Genomic DNA, 16,531 nt, shown 5'->3' with positions numbered 1-16,531 from the left:
GGGATGGTATAGGGATGTAATGCAAAATACTAATGCAAAATAATAATTTGCTTTTGCTCACCAAGTCATACCCATTTTTACCGTACATTATTTTGGGAGTCTTTTGGATGTTTTTAGAATTCCTCTCATTCAATCTTATGTTTATGAGGCATATGCCTCATTTCCTGCACTTAGAAGATATCCCATTCAGTGTTGCCTCTCCCTTCTAAAGCTGTAAAACTCCTCTTTCTGATAGTTTCTCCCAGTTCCAGGGAAAGGGGTTGCAAGAGTGTTTTGTTTCTTGTTAGTGAATCTCCATTGCAGTCATTGGAGTGGCAGCTAAGTGGGGAGTCCAACTAATCATGCTTTCTTTGCTAAAATTTAAAACTCAGTGCATAATACTTTCAATTTGGTGGGCAGTGGATTGAAAATAAATGAGCAAAGTAACAGTTTTCTCTTATTTCATCTCTTTATTGGTGTTTACAGAAAAAAAGTCAAAAGAGAAGATCTATTAAGTGCAAAACTTTATGACTTGAAGATGATATACAGTAAGTGACTTTCTTACTTGTGTGTTCTACCTTTTTTTGTTTCTTACTTTAATGCTTGTGCCAAAGTTCTTGTAAGTAATATTTTGGCTTGGAAAATAGTCATGCACAGAACTCTGCTGAGCTCTGTACACTGTATTCAGTCCTACATAAACTGCTTTCATGGAGTCATTTATACTGTTTCCTGCCTTTTTTATTTTCATGCTCAGCTGTAAGGAGGGAAGGGGAGAGTGAATGAGTGTGTGTGTGTGTGTGTGTGTGTGTGTGTGTGTGTGGTTGGTGTGTGTGTGTGTGTGTGTGTGTGTGCGTGCACGCGCACATGTATGTTGGGAAGAAAAAGGAGAAAAGGATGTTTTCCAACTCCTTGGTTAGCAACCTACATTGTGGTCCTACTCCACTCATTAGTGCAGAAGTCCTTATGGGAACTGAGATGAAATACCTTGTGGGACAATAACTGTAAGCAGTAACAAGAGAAGCCTGTGACAGTGAGAAGGTAATTCATAGTTCCCAGAGGAAGTTGTGGTTTGGCTTTGAGCCACACTTTTAATTTGAAACTTTATTTGGAAATAAAGCATTTCTTACATATTTATCTAAATGAGCAGTTAGATATGCCTGTCTCTTGTTGTCTAGTGTATGGTTCTTTAATACAGGAAAGCTTTGCAGCAGGGCCTGAGAAAAATGGCACTATAGTGCTTTGTGACTCCTCTTTGGAGCTCAAGCGGTTTATTCTTGTTACAAAGAACAACTTACTATAGGCTAATTGTAAGCAGGGAGAAGTGAGCATTTATTTTCCAGGCCAGGTTATAATTAATTTCTATTTATAGATAGAAAGAATTAATGAATTCATCTTAAAACTAAATGATAATCAACTTCATTTTTTATACATTTGAATACCAAGTTTGGTTGTTGTTGTTATTGGCTTTTTTATTGGAATTAACATGATCTCAGGATTATAGATAACCCCAGATTTACAGATTAATGAATGTCTGTCTTTGATAATTTACTCTTAAAGTGGAATTTCACTAAAAGGACTTTATGGTTAGATAAGCATTTTTCTTTTGTTAAAGAACTTTAGGTATCAAAACTTCTTTGTTTTTCTGTGTCATTGCTGTAGCATAGCATCCTTTTTAATGAATAGCCTTTGTTTGGTAATTCTAGGATCTGATGTAAAATTTACTGCTAAGGAAGAGTAAATGATGTTATAGATTTTCTCTAGATAATCTGGCCCATTCTCCCTATGATAATCTTAGTTTTAAGACTACTGTAATTTTCTTTAAGTATGTATCTCCTGCCTGGACTTATTTTTAGAGAGGAAAACATAGGCAAATCTTAAATCTATAGTGCTTCAGTATGGTGAAGGCCATTTATAAGACTCTTTGATTCATTTGGATTTGAGAATTTGTTTTACTATTCAGAATATGAAATACTAAACAAGTTTTCAGGGGACATGGTAAGCCAGTTGAATAGCTAATTTTTTTCCTTCCAATTTATGTATATAAATATATATATACATGTATAAATTATGTATATAAATTATGTGCATAACTTATGTATATTACATATATAAATTATGTATGACATATACAACACTAAGTTTAAAGTGTACAGCATAATGATTTGACTTACATACATCATAAAATGATGACCATGGTAAGTTTAGTGAACATTCATCATCTCATATAGATACAACATTAAAGAAATAGAAAAAAAAATTTTTATCCTTGTGATGAAAACTTAGGATTTTCTCTCTTAATGACTTTCATGTATAACATACAGCAGTGTTAATTATATTTATCATGTTGTACATTACATCCCTAGTACTTATTTATCTTATAACTTGAAGTTTGTACCTTTTTACTTCCTTTATCCAGTTCCTCCTTCCCCCACCACCTGCCTCTGGTAACCACAAATCTGATCTTTTTTTCTATGATTTTGTTTGTATAAGTGATACCATACAGTATTTGTCTTTCTCTGTCTGACTTATTTCACTTAGCATAATTCCCTGTAGGTCCTTGCATGTTGTTGTAAATGGCAGGGCTTTATTCTTTTTCATGGCTGAGTAATATTCCATTGTGTGGAATATGTGTGTGTGTGTGTGTGTGTGTATCTCACATCTTCTTTATCCATTCATCTATTGATGGACACTTAGGTTGCTTCCATATCTTAGTTATTTTTATTTTTTTTATTATTATTTTTTTTGTGGTACGCGGGCCTCTCACCATTGTGGCCTCTCCCGCTGCGGAGCAGGCTCAGTAGCCATAGCTCACGGGCCCAGCCGCTCCGCGGCATGTGGGATCTTCCCAGACCAGGGCATGAACCCCGGTCCCCCGCATCGGCAGGTGGACTCTCAACCACTGCGCCACCAGGGAAGCCCTCTTGGTTATTTTAAATAATGCTACAGTAAACATGGAGGTGCATATATCTTTTTGAATGACTGTTTTTGTTTTCTTCGGATAAATACCGAGGGATGGAATTGGTGGATCATATGATACCTCTAGCTTTAATCTTCTTTCTCAAGATTGTTTTGGCTATTCAGTGTCTTCTGTGTTTCCATACAAATTTTGGAATTATTTGTTCTGGTTCTGTGAAAAATGCCATTGGTATTTTGATAGAGATTGCATTGAATCTGTAGATTGCCTTGGGTAGTGTGGTCATTTTAACAATATTAATTCTTCCAGTCCATGAACATGATATATTTTTCCATCTGTTGGTGTTGTCTTCAGTTTCTTTCATCAGCGTCTTATAGGTTTCCAAGTACAGATCTTTTACCTCCTTAGTTAGATTTATTCCTAGGTATTTTATTCTTTTTGATGGAATTTTGAATGGGATTGTTTTCTTAATTTGTCTTTCTGATAGTTTGTTGTTAGGGTAGAGAAGTGCAACAGATTTCTGCATGTTAATTTTATATCCTGCAACTTTACCAAATTCATTGATGAGTTCCAGTAGATTTTTGGTGGCGCCTTTAGGATTTTCTGTGTATAATATGTCATCTGCAAACAGTGACAGTTTTCCTTCTTTCTTTCCAATTTGGATGCTGTTTGTTTCTTTTTCTTGTCTGATTGCTGTGGCTAGGACTTCCAAAATTATGTTGAATAATAGTAGCGAGAGTGGGCATCTTTGTCTTGTCCCTGATCTTAGAGGAAAATGCTTTCAGCATTTCACCGTTGAGTGTGATGTTCGCTGTGGGTTTGTCATATATGGCCTTTATTATGTTGAGGTGTGGTCCCTCTGTACCCACTTTATTGAGTTTTTATCATAAAGGGTGTTGAATTTTTTTTAAAAGCTTTTCTGCAGCTGTTGAGATTATTATATGGTTTTTACTCTTCAGTTTGTTAATGAGTATCACATTGATTGCTTTGTGGATATGGAACCATTCTTTCATCCCTGAGATAAATCCCACTTGATCATGGCATATATGATCGTTTTACTGTACTGTTGAATTTGGTTTGCCATTATTTTGTTGAGTATTTTTGGGTGTATGTTCACCAGTGATATTGGCCTTTAATTTTATTTTTTTGTGATATCTTTGTCTGGTTTGGTATTAGGGTTGCTGGCCTTGGAAACGTTACTTCCTCTGCAGTTTTTTGGAATAGTTTGAGAGGGGTAGATATTAACTCAGTGTTTGGTAGAATTCACCTGAGAAGCCGTCTGGTCCTGGACTTTTGTTTGTTGGGAGTTTTAAAATTTTGAATAGGTAATTTTTAATTATAGTTCTTAAAAAACGTATTTCCTGCCAGAAGGTTAACATTATCCAAGGCCTGTAACTTAATGCCATGTCTACTTATGTTAAGATGCCTGAAGTCATTTGTTTGGTTTAGGATAGGCAGAATATTCTTTATACTTTATGAGTGGGTAGAACAAGAGTACTAATACCTATCATGTAATTATTAGCAGATGTCTTAACTGAACAAGTCTGGATTGAGTTGAAGGGTATTGGGTACTTACTGATTACCCATTTAGATTTTTTTCTGTGATGTTGCTTTTTACTTGTGGTGTTTAATACATCTTACTTAGACAGTTTTTCTTCTAGCATTGAGATAGATTATGTACCTGATGAAATAGCTTACATTTAGTTATCATGTTTAATGAAGATTATTCAGGTGTAAATTCTAAATCCATACTCACCACATACTCAGTATGAGAAGTTCGTACTAGGAGAGCAAAAGGGAATTGAGATGAACTCATTCATTCAACAGACTCTGAAGCAGCTCTGGACTCTTAGGGTTGTAGTAATGCACAAAAGAGACAAAGTGCTTGCTAACAGAGTATCTTTTGTGGACAATAGAGAGATAAATGTATAATACGACAGGTGTTATACGTGCTTCAAAGAAGAATAAAGTAGGGTAAAGGGACAAAGGATGATGACATTCTGGAGGTTATTATATAAGGCATCAGGGAAAGCCTCTTGGATTAGATTATATTTGAACAGCAATCTAGAATAAGTAAGGGTTCAAGCCATAAATGTATCTAGAGTGTTGCAGGAGAGGGAAGAGCAAGTGCAAAAGCCTTGAGACAGGAGCAATCATGGTATGTTCAGAGAATAGCATGGAGATCAGTATGACTAGAACAATTGAATTATGTAGATGGAGGAGGAAGAGTTAAGCCATTGGCTGGGAGGTCATTTAACGCCTCCTAAATGGCAAGCACTTTCAGGGATAGTATGGACTGACATATTATTAAAGGATCTCTGGCTGTGAAGGAGAGAATAGTTCATAGGAGGGCAAGGTCCTCATAGGAGGCCTGAGAGACTAGTTTGGTGGCTGTATTCCCGGCCACAGATTATGGTGGGTTGGGCCAGGAAGATATTAGTGGAAGTGGTGAGAAGTGGCTCAATTCTGTAAATGTTGTATTTCAGAGGTGAAATTAAAAGGATTTGCTGATGGATTGATGTGAGGTAAAGAATTCAAGGGTGAGACTAAAGTCCAGGCCTGAACAACTGTTAAAATGGAGTTGCCAGTTACTGAGATGGGGAAGGCCAATAGAATGTTTGGGATGGTATAATAAAGATTTCTCTTTTGGACATGTAAGATGCTTACTCTACAACCAAGTAGAGATGCTCTGAAAAAATATGGATGTTTGCATGTCATATGCAAAAGATTTTTTCATCTTTAGATAGTTTTAATGGTAATTGGTTCATGTTGATATGTGAATTAGTGTTTGGCGCTTAAGTCATATTGATGGTTTCTTGCAGTTATCATTTCTTTCCCCACTCTTGAGTTTGGGCAAAAATGTTAATAAAGACCATGATCAGAAATAAGACTGGAAAGGAAGGTTGAGGCTGTCATAGAGAGTTGAGCAATAAAGCTAAAATTTCTGCATATTATCTTACAAGGAGTAATGTTATGCAAAAAGATACCATTAAAGGTTTTTTTCCACTGGATTACAATGTGGTGAAACCGTTTTAGGAAAACTTGGTAAAAGTTACTCCAAAAAGATAGAAAGCTAAATATCTGTTTGAAAAATTCTAGAGCTGTCTCTTTTTTCTCAGGTTGTGTTTCTTTTTTGTCTTTATGACTCATTTAGTATACGCCTTACTTGATCAATTCTGAGAACCCTTCTTTTCCCCCATTGTAACATCTCTGAAGTAGGATTCTATCTTATCATTTGTCTCGTATGATCACTGTTGACCAAGCAGCTGCATAGTTGTCACTGCCTGTGATTGTATGAACATACAAAGTGCTGTCATTAAATCTGGAGAATAGATAGCAGAAACTTGGGAGAAGATCCATAGATAATCCTGGAATTTTCTTAACCCCTAGACCTCTAACTGAGAGAGAATTGGGGGAAATTCATCAGACACATGTGCAGCATTCCCGAGAAAGTCATAAGTTGGCTAATTCTATTAAGTACATACTTAACTGCAAAGGCCAGTATAAGAGGCCAGCACCAATAATTTAGTTCTTGTATGGATTTCCTGAAGAATCACCACTGTTCTTTATTTTTCTTCCAGCTTTATTGAGATAATAATTGATATATACAGCACTGTGTAAGTTTAAGGTATACAGCATAATGTTTTGAGTTACATACATCATGAAATGATTATCACAGTAAGTTTAGTGAACATCATCTCATATAGATACATTAAAGAAATAGAAAAAAGTGTTTCCTTGTAATGAGAACTCTCAGGATTTACTCTCTAACAACTTTGACGTATAACATACAATGGTGTTAATTATATTTATCATGTTGTATGTTACATCCCTAGTACTTATTTATCCTATAACTGGAAGTCTGCACCTTTTGACTACTTTCATCAATTCCTCCTCCTCTCAACCTTCATCTCTGGTAACCACAAGTCTGAGCTCTTTTTCTATGAGTTTGTTTGATTGTTTGTTTTTGAAGTATAATTGACCTACAACACTGTGTTAGTTCCTGGTACACACATAATGATTTGATATTTCTGTACATTTCAAAATGATCACCATGATAAATCCATTTACCATCTGTCACCATACAAAGATATTACATAATTTATTGACTGTATTCTCCACAAATCACCACTGTTCTTGATAGCATAGAGGATGATATCATGTGAAAAATGGTCATCAACAAACTTGGGTTGAAAAGTAATTCGAAAAAGTTGGATTTTGCATGTAAAGAAGTTTTATGAATGCCTTAACCAATTTATTATGCCTGTATATTCACTTTTATTAGTCAATTAAAAACTGTACCTAGGCCTATATTAGTTTCCTAGGGCTGCTGTAAAAAATTCATTACAAACCTGGTGGCCAAAACAGCTTGGTGGCCAAAACAGCTCTTTCAGTAATTCTGAAATAAAATTTCTAAGTGATGAGAAATCACTGTGACCCAACTCTGATGCAAAGATTGTGTTCTCCAAATAACATTTCCTAATAAAAGAACCAGGCCTCCTTGAAATAAATGACTGTTTACAGGTTTGAGATAGTAAATAAATAAGATGTGCCTAGAATATTTTTTTCTTAACAGAAGGCAAGGAAACTTTCAAAGCAGTGCTAGGATTGTAACAAGTCTCAAGAATCAACTAGATTGGGCTCCCTTTAGGCAAAAATGGAACAATCTGAGCATGAAGAGGATAATAACTTCAGTAACTGTCAAGGACAGTTATTGAAACCTGTCAGATATGTTTAAGTTCATGAGTTCATCATGCTACCTTGTAAGTAAACAAACACAAATTGGTCTATTTTAGAGGATGCTAGGAAGTTAACTCATTTTTAAAACCAATATATGAAAGGAAAGATACAAGCATCTACCTTGCCTTTTGTATATAAACTATACATCAAGGTAATTGAAAAGGTAGTAAAGGAAAGTTTATTTTATTTATTTATTTATTTATTTATTTATTTTGCGGTACAAGGGCCTCTCATTTCTGATTAAGAAATCTAACTACTAATTTATAAGACATACAAGAGACAGAGATGCGTGTTAAGTGACAAGGAGATGCAATCAACAAAATGTAGACCATAGACAAATGACCTGATTTCTTCTGTCAAAAAGTTCCAAGGAGTTTAAAAGTGGGAGAGGGAACCTGTAGATTAAAAGAGACAAAAGAAAGATTCAACTAGTCACAGTTGGATTATTTGGATCCTTATTGTGACATGTTGTAAAAAGAAAGTAAAATATATATATATATAAAACTTTAAGGACAGTTGGTGAAAATTGAACTTCAGGTGTTTGGTATTAAGGAGTTATTGGAGGTTTTTTGTTTACTTGTAATAATGGTATTAATGTTATTTTTTCCCCCAAAGAACACTTATATTTTAGAGTTATTTACTGAAATCGTTGTGCATTAAAATGATATGATGTCTAGAATGTGTTTCAAAATGACTTGAGAAGGTAGTAGATAAATTAACAGTGGATGTGAATTAATAATTGTGGAGGCAGGGATATGGGTATAATGGAGTTTCATTATGCTATTTGCTCTATTTTGTGTTTGTTTGAAATTTTCTGTAATTAAAAAAAATGTACTATGAGAATTTAATTGACCGTTTTCCCCTGATAGTGGTGCATAAAATAATTCAAGTTCTTACAGTTAACTTCAATGAAATAAAGTATATTAGCTTGTTTTGTGGCTTTTTTTTCTAGTAAGATTTTAAGTTGTGAATAGTTGTGTTTTCTGTATGGCATTTTCCAGGGTATCATACAAAGTGGTAATGGTAATTAAGTACTTAGTATTTGATTGTCCTTGGCTGTAGCTACCTGATGATAAAAGGTAACTGATCTATGCCTGTAACAGACAGCAAACAAACTTCAGAAAGCTTCAGTAATAAAAAGATGCGTGAAAATAAAAGACAATTTTAGGAAAGTAGTTTTCTCTTGAAGGCAAAGAGACTGAAACAAAGATTAATATAAAAGTAAAATAACTAAATGTTAACAGTTAAATCTGCCCTGTAGGTGTCATTTTTTGTACTTTATGGAATGTTCAAAATTGTTCATAATTATAAATTTTAAAACAATTTTAAAAGGCTGAATATCTTGGCCAAGATCACACAGTTGGAGCAGACAGAATTTGATCCAGTCTTCTGACTCTATGTCTAATGCCTCTTACCACTGCAGAATAATGCTAAAGTATGATATTATTAATATTACTCATCTTAAGCCTCTCACTTTGTGGTTGTCCACAAGCTTTGTAACTCAAATTATCGTCTTTTTCTAATGGCTCGATATAAATAGCAGACTGCTCCCTACTTAGCAGACCAATTAACTTTGTAATTAACTTTATTTTGTGTTTCCTTTCAGAAATGTAATAGAGCACAGGTTTTGTTTTTGTTTTTTTTCAGGCTCAAGTTTATAAGTCATAACTATAGGAATAGAACCTTTAAGGGTTTTAACCTTTAATTTTCACATTGAGATTTCTTAGATATCATTTATTAACAAACTGCCTCATTAGAAGACCAAGAGAATCTGTAAAGTTACTTGTAATTGTCTCAAAGTTTAGAGGCAATAATGAACCTATCATGCAAAAGAGAAGCAACCTTGGACTCTTAAATGTAGGCATTTGATGACTGAGCAAGGAACTAAGATGAAAGTTAAGGTGAAGGTAGAGTTAGTGGGAAGTTGTGCAAATTAAGAACATTTTTATGTATTTACCTAGTTAGACTGAGCAGGAACCATGGTGCCCAAAGGATAATTTAAATTTATTTTTGTGAAAGAACTTCTTGAGAAAATATTATCTGTCTTTTTATGATTGCTTGGCTAGATTTCAGAAGCAATGTGGTTTAGTGTCTTTAATTTTTTTCAAGTTTTTCGAAGTTTTTAATTGGATGCCTGCCAAGTACTAGGCTCTAAGCTCAGAGCCTTTGTTATACTGGTTCGTATTGTAGAAAAAGATGTTGTCATGAAACATCTTTTGGGATATACTGAATTCAAAAGAATGAGATAAGCTTCCGGGTAAGCATAACAGATTGAGCACCTGTTTAATTCTCTTATCCCTCCTAGAACCCTATGGAAATGACCATAAAGGAATGAAAAGAAAATAAAAATTTAAAGCCAGAAAGATAAGAGAACTAGAGAGGAGGGACAGCAGATAAGAAATGTCCATAAAGTAGAAGCTTGAAAATGGTTGTTTGAGGTGAATGGTAAACTGTCTTAGCAGAAAGCTGAAGCCCAAACCTTTCATGGAGAGAGTGGGGTTAAGAATCAAATCAGTTCATGTACCATAGAACCTTAGTCTTGGGTCTGGGGGCCTCTATTATCTCTGAAAGCAGGTATATGCAGTTGTGCTGAAAAACAGAATTGGTTAAATTTTTTTAAAGGAGAAGTATATCCTGCAGATTACTGGCCAGTGTAGGGGAAGGAGTCTATGCAGGCAAAGACTGGAGGCTTACTCTCTAGAATGAGTGGTTGAACTAGATTAAACTGTAGCACACATGGGAGTAGAGGAAACAACAGTAAAGAAAAGGAAATTAAGTCAGATGTTGAGGCCTCTAGTTCTCTACCCATGATCATTTCCCAAAGCACTTGCAATCTTGCTTGTTCCCAAAGTGGGAGATAGAAGGTATCTTCCAGGATACTGTCTTGCCTAAAGGACTTGGAGATACTGCCATTTGGGTGTGTCTGAATGAAGCAGCCAGATCTGTGCTTGATCACCTTACAGTGAAAGCCATTGAAAGGCACTGACCACCCATCCACATCATCTTCAATCAGTATTTTAGTGTCCCGCAAACAATCAAGGATCACCAGAGATTTGAGGGAACCTCCAATATAATAGAGATCAATAAAGAGACAAAGGAAAGGAACCTGATAGAAACCCAGTGCTGGGAAACAGGGAACTACTTGAAAATTAATATCCTCAGAGATAAGATAAGGGATATTTCATCAGTGAGACAAGAAAAGACTAAAAAAAGAAAACTTTTGGAAATTTAGAATATTATAGTAGAAGTTTAAAATATTGAACGGAAGTGGAAGATGAGCTTAGAAACCTCAGAAAGTGGGACAGAAGTCAAAGAGGTGATAGGGTATTAGTTCATGAGGTTCCAGTACTGAGTACTAAAATTCCAGAAAGAAAAAATAAAAGGGAGAAATTTATCAAGAAAAATACAATAAAAGAAAATTTCCCAGAATAGTAGAGTATGAGTATCCAGATAATTAATCTAATACCTAGTAAATGAGGAAAGAACTATACTAAGTGCTTTATAAAATCCTAGAACTCTGCATATAACAATATTTGAAGAGCTTCTAGAGAGAGAAAATAGACCATGTGTAAAAGAATGTTGTCAGCAACAACAGATGGAGCAGTGGAGCACTGCCTTGAAAATTCTGGGGAAAACAATTACTAACCTAGAAAATTCTGTACACTACCAAACCATCAGTCAAGTGTTAGGGCAAAATAAAGACATTCTCAAATACATAAGAGCTCAAAAATTCATTCTCACACATCCTCTCTTATAATTATACTGGAGGATATGTATGTGTCACTTAATGAGAAAGTAAACAAAGGAACAATGTGAGATTCAGAAAATGAGTTCCTAAAAGAAACAGAGAAAGGAGAAAAATAATAAAATGAGTTTTGACCCAGGAAGAAAGGGGATCGTGACAATGATGGAGGATAGTCTCAGAATGACGGTTGAACAGCAGCGTTTAGAGAGTTGTCAGTTCAGATTGGAGCAAGACAAAAGAAGAGTATTTCCAAGAGAGTGGGGAGCAAACCTGATGGATGAATTGATGTATTTGAGTGTATTAAGAGGAGATTTATACTTTTGTTGTAGAGTTAGCTAAGTTAATGATAGATAATATAATTAAAGAAAAAAGAAAACAAAGCAGTCATTATCCCTAGGAGAAGCAAGAAGTTGTGCAAGAAAAGTAATTGTAATTCAGTACATGGTTCAGCCGAGAATGTCTGTATAGTTATAATTATGTAATATTGCTTATGTCCAATGTTGATATATCAAAAGAACATTAGGGTAGAGGAGCAGAAGTCTTTATCTTCTATAGAAAAAAAAATTGGAAAATATCTGAAACCAAAAAAATCAAGGTAGAGTAAGCATGTTATTTAGAAATAAAGAGGTGAAATATGAGAGGAGACAGCTAAAGGATTTGATGAGTGCTTTGGTGGAGCTGAAATCAGGAGTGGGGATTGCTGTAGTTGTTTTTTTTTTTAATAAGTCTAGAAATGCTGTTTGACTTCTTGAAGTATGTACATGCATTACTTTGATAAAAATTAAATGAAAAGATGTATCACTGCTGTCCAAAGGATAGATTAGTAGAATGAACTTGTGAAATGGTCTCTAGGAAACCACAGTTTAGATAAATCCACCATTGGAGCTGCTCATAATCACCTGAGAATTACCCAGAAATATGTGAAATAGCTTTTGGACGAGATTTTCATACTTAGCATTGGCCAGAAAACTAACAGTTCTTCCCACAGAGAGCATTTCATCTGTGGTGGCTTCTTGACATAGGCTTCCAAGTGAAGGAATGCTGTGTCAGCAGTACGTACTTATTCAGTATTGAGTGAATGAAACCTGAATGAGAACAACTTAGCACCCTTTGGGCGTAAAAAATACTGTGTAGCTACAACACAGCAATTCTCAGTCTAGTTGAAGGAAATTGTTATTTCTAAGAATGTGGCTGGGTACCTATCACACATTTTTATTCCTGGCTTCTCTAACCACTTGAAAAAGTCAGTATCATCTTTTAAATATACATCAAAGTGTAGGAAAATAAGTTCCTGGAACTCATCCAGCACCCCTCTCCCCAGCATGAAATTTCATTTGTTACAGCAGTTCTGGGTGGGACATGTGTGAAGGATGGATAATGGCATGAAACCATACAGCTGTTATGTAGTAACTTAAACGGAAATTAGTATGTTATTAAGTAGAGAGTAGACTGTTACCAACTGGACTGACAGAAGAAACCCAAAATACTTACAATCTTGCAGTGGCAGGAAACAGGCCTCCCAGTCAGTCAGGTTGATTTACTTTGAACAAAGTTAGTAGGGCCTTTGTGAGACAAGTTTGGCTGGAGATTGAAAGACCAGTTGTTGATTGTACTGTAAACTTTTCCCAGAGTTCTGAGGAGAGAGCAGTGGCAGTACCAGCAGCAGTTTATTGCAGACAAGTGTATTGATAGGTAGAGATGACTAATAACATAGGTTTGATGATAAAGAAAACCAAGAGCAGTAATCTATAAAGATGTTAACACAATTTTTGTGGTTAGCAGAAACTATTCCTCCTTTATCTTCCTTAACCTGGAAGTATGTATCCATAGAAATAAATTTTCAGATGGGACAGGTAAAACCAAAAAATAAGTCGTAAGCAATACAACCAAAAACGTTGCTGTAGCAGAAAGCTGTTTTAATCAACACTTCTACTTTTCCTAATTCTATAAAGTTTGAGGAGGAAGGGGGAGGGTACTTAATTGAAATTGGTGACTGTGGCCAAATGGTAATTTATGGTTGACAAGGGCTGATGGCCCCAGTTCCCCTGGTCAGCTTCTACTTGAGGTGAGTTAACAGTACCTGTTGTTTAGGTCATAACTTGAAAGGATATATTAAGTGCATTATTGATATTAAATAATTTGACTTCTTTTATATGCTTTTCATTATAGGACGGTTTAAGTTTGCACATGGTGCCAGAAAATATTGACTAGAATTTTAATACTTAATGCTCCGAGCATAGCAATTTTACATGCTTCACTAGTTCTCTGTATTGCGCCCTCTTATATTTTCCTTTTGTCTGTGGCTTAACAAGATAAAATTAGCATTAAAAAAAATTTTATCAATGCAAGTACTGCTGTTTTAAATACAACTTGTCTACACATTTTAACCTTCTCTTGTCAATATGCCAGTATCAATACTCGTTTACAACCTTTTAAAATAAAAATTAAGGCAAGATCTTTTTGTGTCTTTGTACAGGAAACTCTAAACACAGTGAAATGGGAGGAAAAGAAAATGCAATAATAAAGACAAATAAGGTTTGTTGAAATAAAGAAAAATATTTTTCTTAGATTAATAACAGTTTATTATTGTTTTGGTACATAACTCTAGTGCCTCATGTATATCAAAATATTTAAATATAACTATTGGGTGGGCCAAAAAGTTCGTTCGGGTTTTTCAGTACGATTTAACAGAAAAACCTAAATGAACTTTTTGGCTAACCCAATATTACCTACCTATTATGGAAAGATTTTGTTTGCTGTAACACCAACCTCTCTTTACTTTTCTAGCCTCAAAGATCAAATCCGTGTACAAATCAGTGCTTCAGAAATTTTTTCTCCAATATCTTCTCTTCTAGTAGTCACACTGGGGAATCTGCTTTTACCAGTACAGCTTACTGGTTAGTATTTTCTGCTTTTAATTTATGCTTTTTATATTTGATATTTTAGTTATTAAAGTTAACTTTTGGTAGAAATTTAAACTTGGCTCAACAAACATTATGAAAGCACCTTGTTTTATGTTTTTGTTTCTTTTGGCAAATAAACAAAGGGAAACGTGTTACTTTGTGACCCTCTGTTATGCAGTGACTGCCTATGCTAGTGGTCTTCCTTTTCCTTAATAATAAATTTAGTTGTTCTACACAAGGTTTTTATGTGACAGAGAAGTAGGCTAGTTATTAAATGATGAGGGAAGTACCTAATAAAGCAGAACACTTTCAGAGTAGACTCAGTCATCTTTGAATCCTTTAGTAACTGGCATTATAGATCGTGAGTAGATATTTGTGGAATTTGAAGATTAAGTTGGAGTTTTAAAATCCCATGGAGTTGGTTGAATGAACGAGACAGATTAAGATTGTGATTTAATTTTAGAGGTTGGCAAGTTACCCAAAGAAAACAATTACATCCGAGTAGCCTTTTGAAAAACCGAACTGTACCCATTTTTGGTTACAAAAATAACCATGCCTTCCTTTACTTTCTTCTTTCGTCTTACACTTAGCTTCAGGTGGCAACTATTGCACCTAGAATTCTGGCTGGAACTGCTTGCTGCAACTTTGGTTCATGGGATAGAAGTAGTGTTGCTTTTTTCTCTCAATAATAAGGCTATTCGTCTGAATTGACTTTTTAAAAATTCTGTCAAGATAGAAATTCAAGTGTTATTTTTATGAATCAGATTAGTACAATTTAGATTTATAATATAAAAAATTTAGGAATGAGTTCATTTTGAAAGTTTTTAAATAGAAAAATGTTCTTTTTTTAAAAAATGTGATTTATAATGCTAGGTATAAAAACTTCTGCTATTTATGGTATAACTCAGTTGTTATTCTGAACTTAAATATTTGGAATTCTGATGAGGGTCTAAAATTTATCTTTTAGTACAGAATTTATAGAAGTCAATGAAATCAGTGCGTTGATTAGGCAGAAGAGACAGGAACTGGAATTGTCATGGTTTCCTGATACATTACCTGGAATTGGAAGGTAAAAAAAAAAATTGTTTACTAAAGTGTCTGCATGCTAACGTGTGCATAAGATATCATTAATAAGGCACAGAGGTATCTTATTCAATGGGTATGTTTCTAAGAAAGTTTTGTTTAATTCAACTTTGGTGTTTCAGTTGCCTAATGAAAAGCCCCTATTTAAAGAACCCCTTGAAAAGTAAAGAATATTTTATTTATTTGTTTAATAAATGTAGATATTTGATTACTTTAACAGGGAGAGCACCCAAATGATAAGATTCATTATTAGTAATAGCATTCAGATCTTCCATCCTTCTTCTATCTTTTCCTCCGTTCCAGTCTTCCCTGTGTGCTATTAGCTGAAGCACTGATTTTATCATGACGCTTCCCATCTCCACAGTGTTATTCTAAATCACTACTTGATCAAGTCCCTACTTTGCCCTGACATTCATGACTTTCTATAATCTATCCCTTTCTTTCTTAGTTTTTTCTGAAGCTATTAACACATTGGTAGGTACACGATGTATACTTAAATCAGGTTCCTATGTAAAGACCAAGTTCCTTGCCAGAGTTTTATATTCATTCCTGTAACATACTGTAACTTTTAGATATCACTGTAATACAGTTCTGCGAAGGGCTTTCACCCTCTAGGAATAACAGTGGAACATAAGTAAAATTAGAAAGTCCAGATATGTATAATATGAAACCTTAGAGCTGTTTTCTTTGTACATGTGCAAGTTGCACATTGTTCTTCAAGCTTCTTTCCTCCTACTCCAGAATCTCACCTTCGACTGGGTGAGAGAGTCTTTTGTTATGAGACCTGACTGAACAAAATATGAATCAGAGTAGGAAGAAGCTGAGGGTGGATTGGTTGTGAGTGAAGAAACTTTGGCGTCTTAGCAGGTCCATAGAGACCCTGGGAACCTTGAAGAGCCGTCATCCTCAGATTGAGGGATTTTAGAATATAACATAGCAATAGACATCAGGTGTTTTTTTTCCTTTTTAAAAATGTATTTATTTTGATGTTTTTGGCCTTGATATATGCTGTAAAAACATAAAGAAGTCTAATAAAAAATGTGATAAACATCCATAATGTTTATCACATTCAAAATTCAAGTGATGTAGTTTTACTTTCAGTTTTTGTTACTTTTTTTAAATGTATGGACTGATTCCCCTTTGACCTTGATAATTTCTTTAAAGCCT

The 16,531-nt window shown here is 34.7% G+C and overlaps 1 protein-coding gene across 5 annotated transcripts in view; it reads left to right on the top strand.

Annotated features, from left to right (window-relative positions):
• SCAF11 (SR-related CTD associated factor 11) overlaps positions 1-16,531 on the top strand; it is a 73,390-nt gene that overhangs the window by 46,537 nt on the left and 10,322 nt on the right. For all 5 annotated transcript variants that reach the window (XM_067696288.1, XM_067696290.1, XM_067696289.1 and 2 more), the window contains 4 exons: positions 466-527; positions 13,855-13,913; positions 14,166-14,275; positions 15,249-15,350. In XM_067696288.1, coding sequence (XP_067552389.1) covers positions 466-527; positions 13,855-13,913; positions 14,166-14,275; positions 15,249-15,350 — 333 coding nt within the window. The remainder of the gene's footprint in view (positions 1-465; positions 528-13,854; positions 13,914-14,165; positions 14,276-15,248; positions 15,351-16,531) is intronic.

This window comes from Pseudorca crassidens, chromosome 11 (assembly GCF_039906515.1).
Source record: "Pseudorca crassidens isolate mPseCra1 chromosome 11, mPseCra1.hap1, whole genome shotgun sequence".
NCBI classification, from domain to species: domain Eukaryota; kingdom Metazoa; phylum Chordata; class Mammalia; order Artiodactyla; family Delphinidae; genus Pseudorca; species Pseudorca crassidens.
This window is presented reverse-complemented; position numbering and strand designations above follow the sequence as displayed.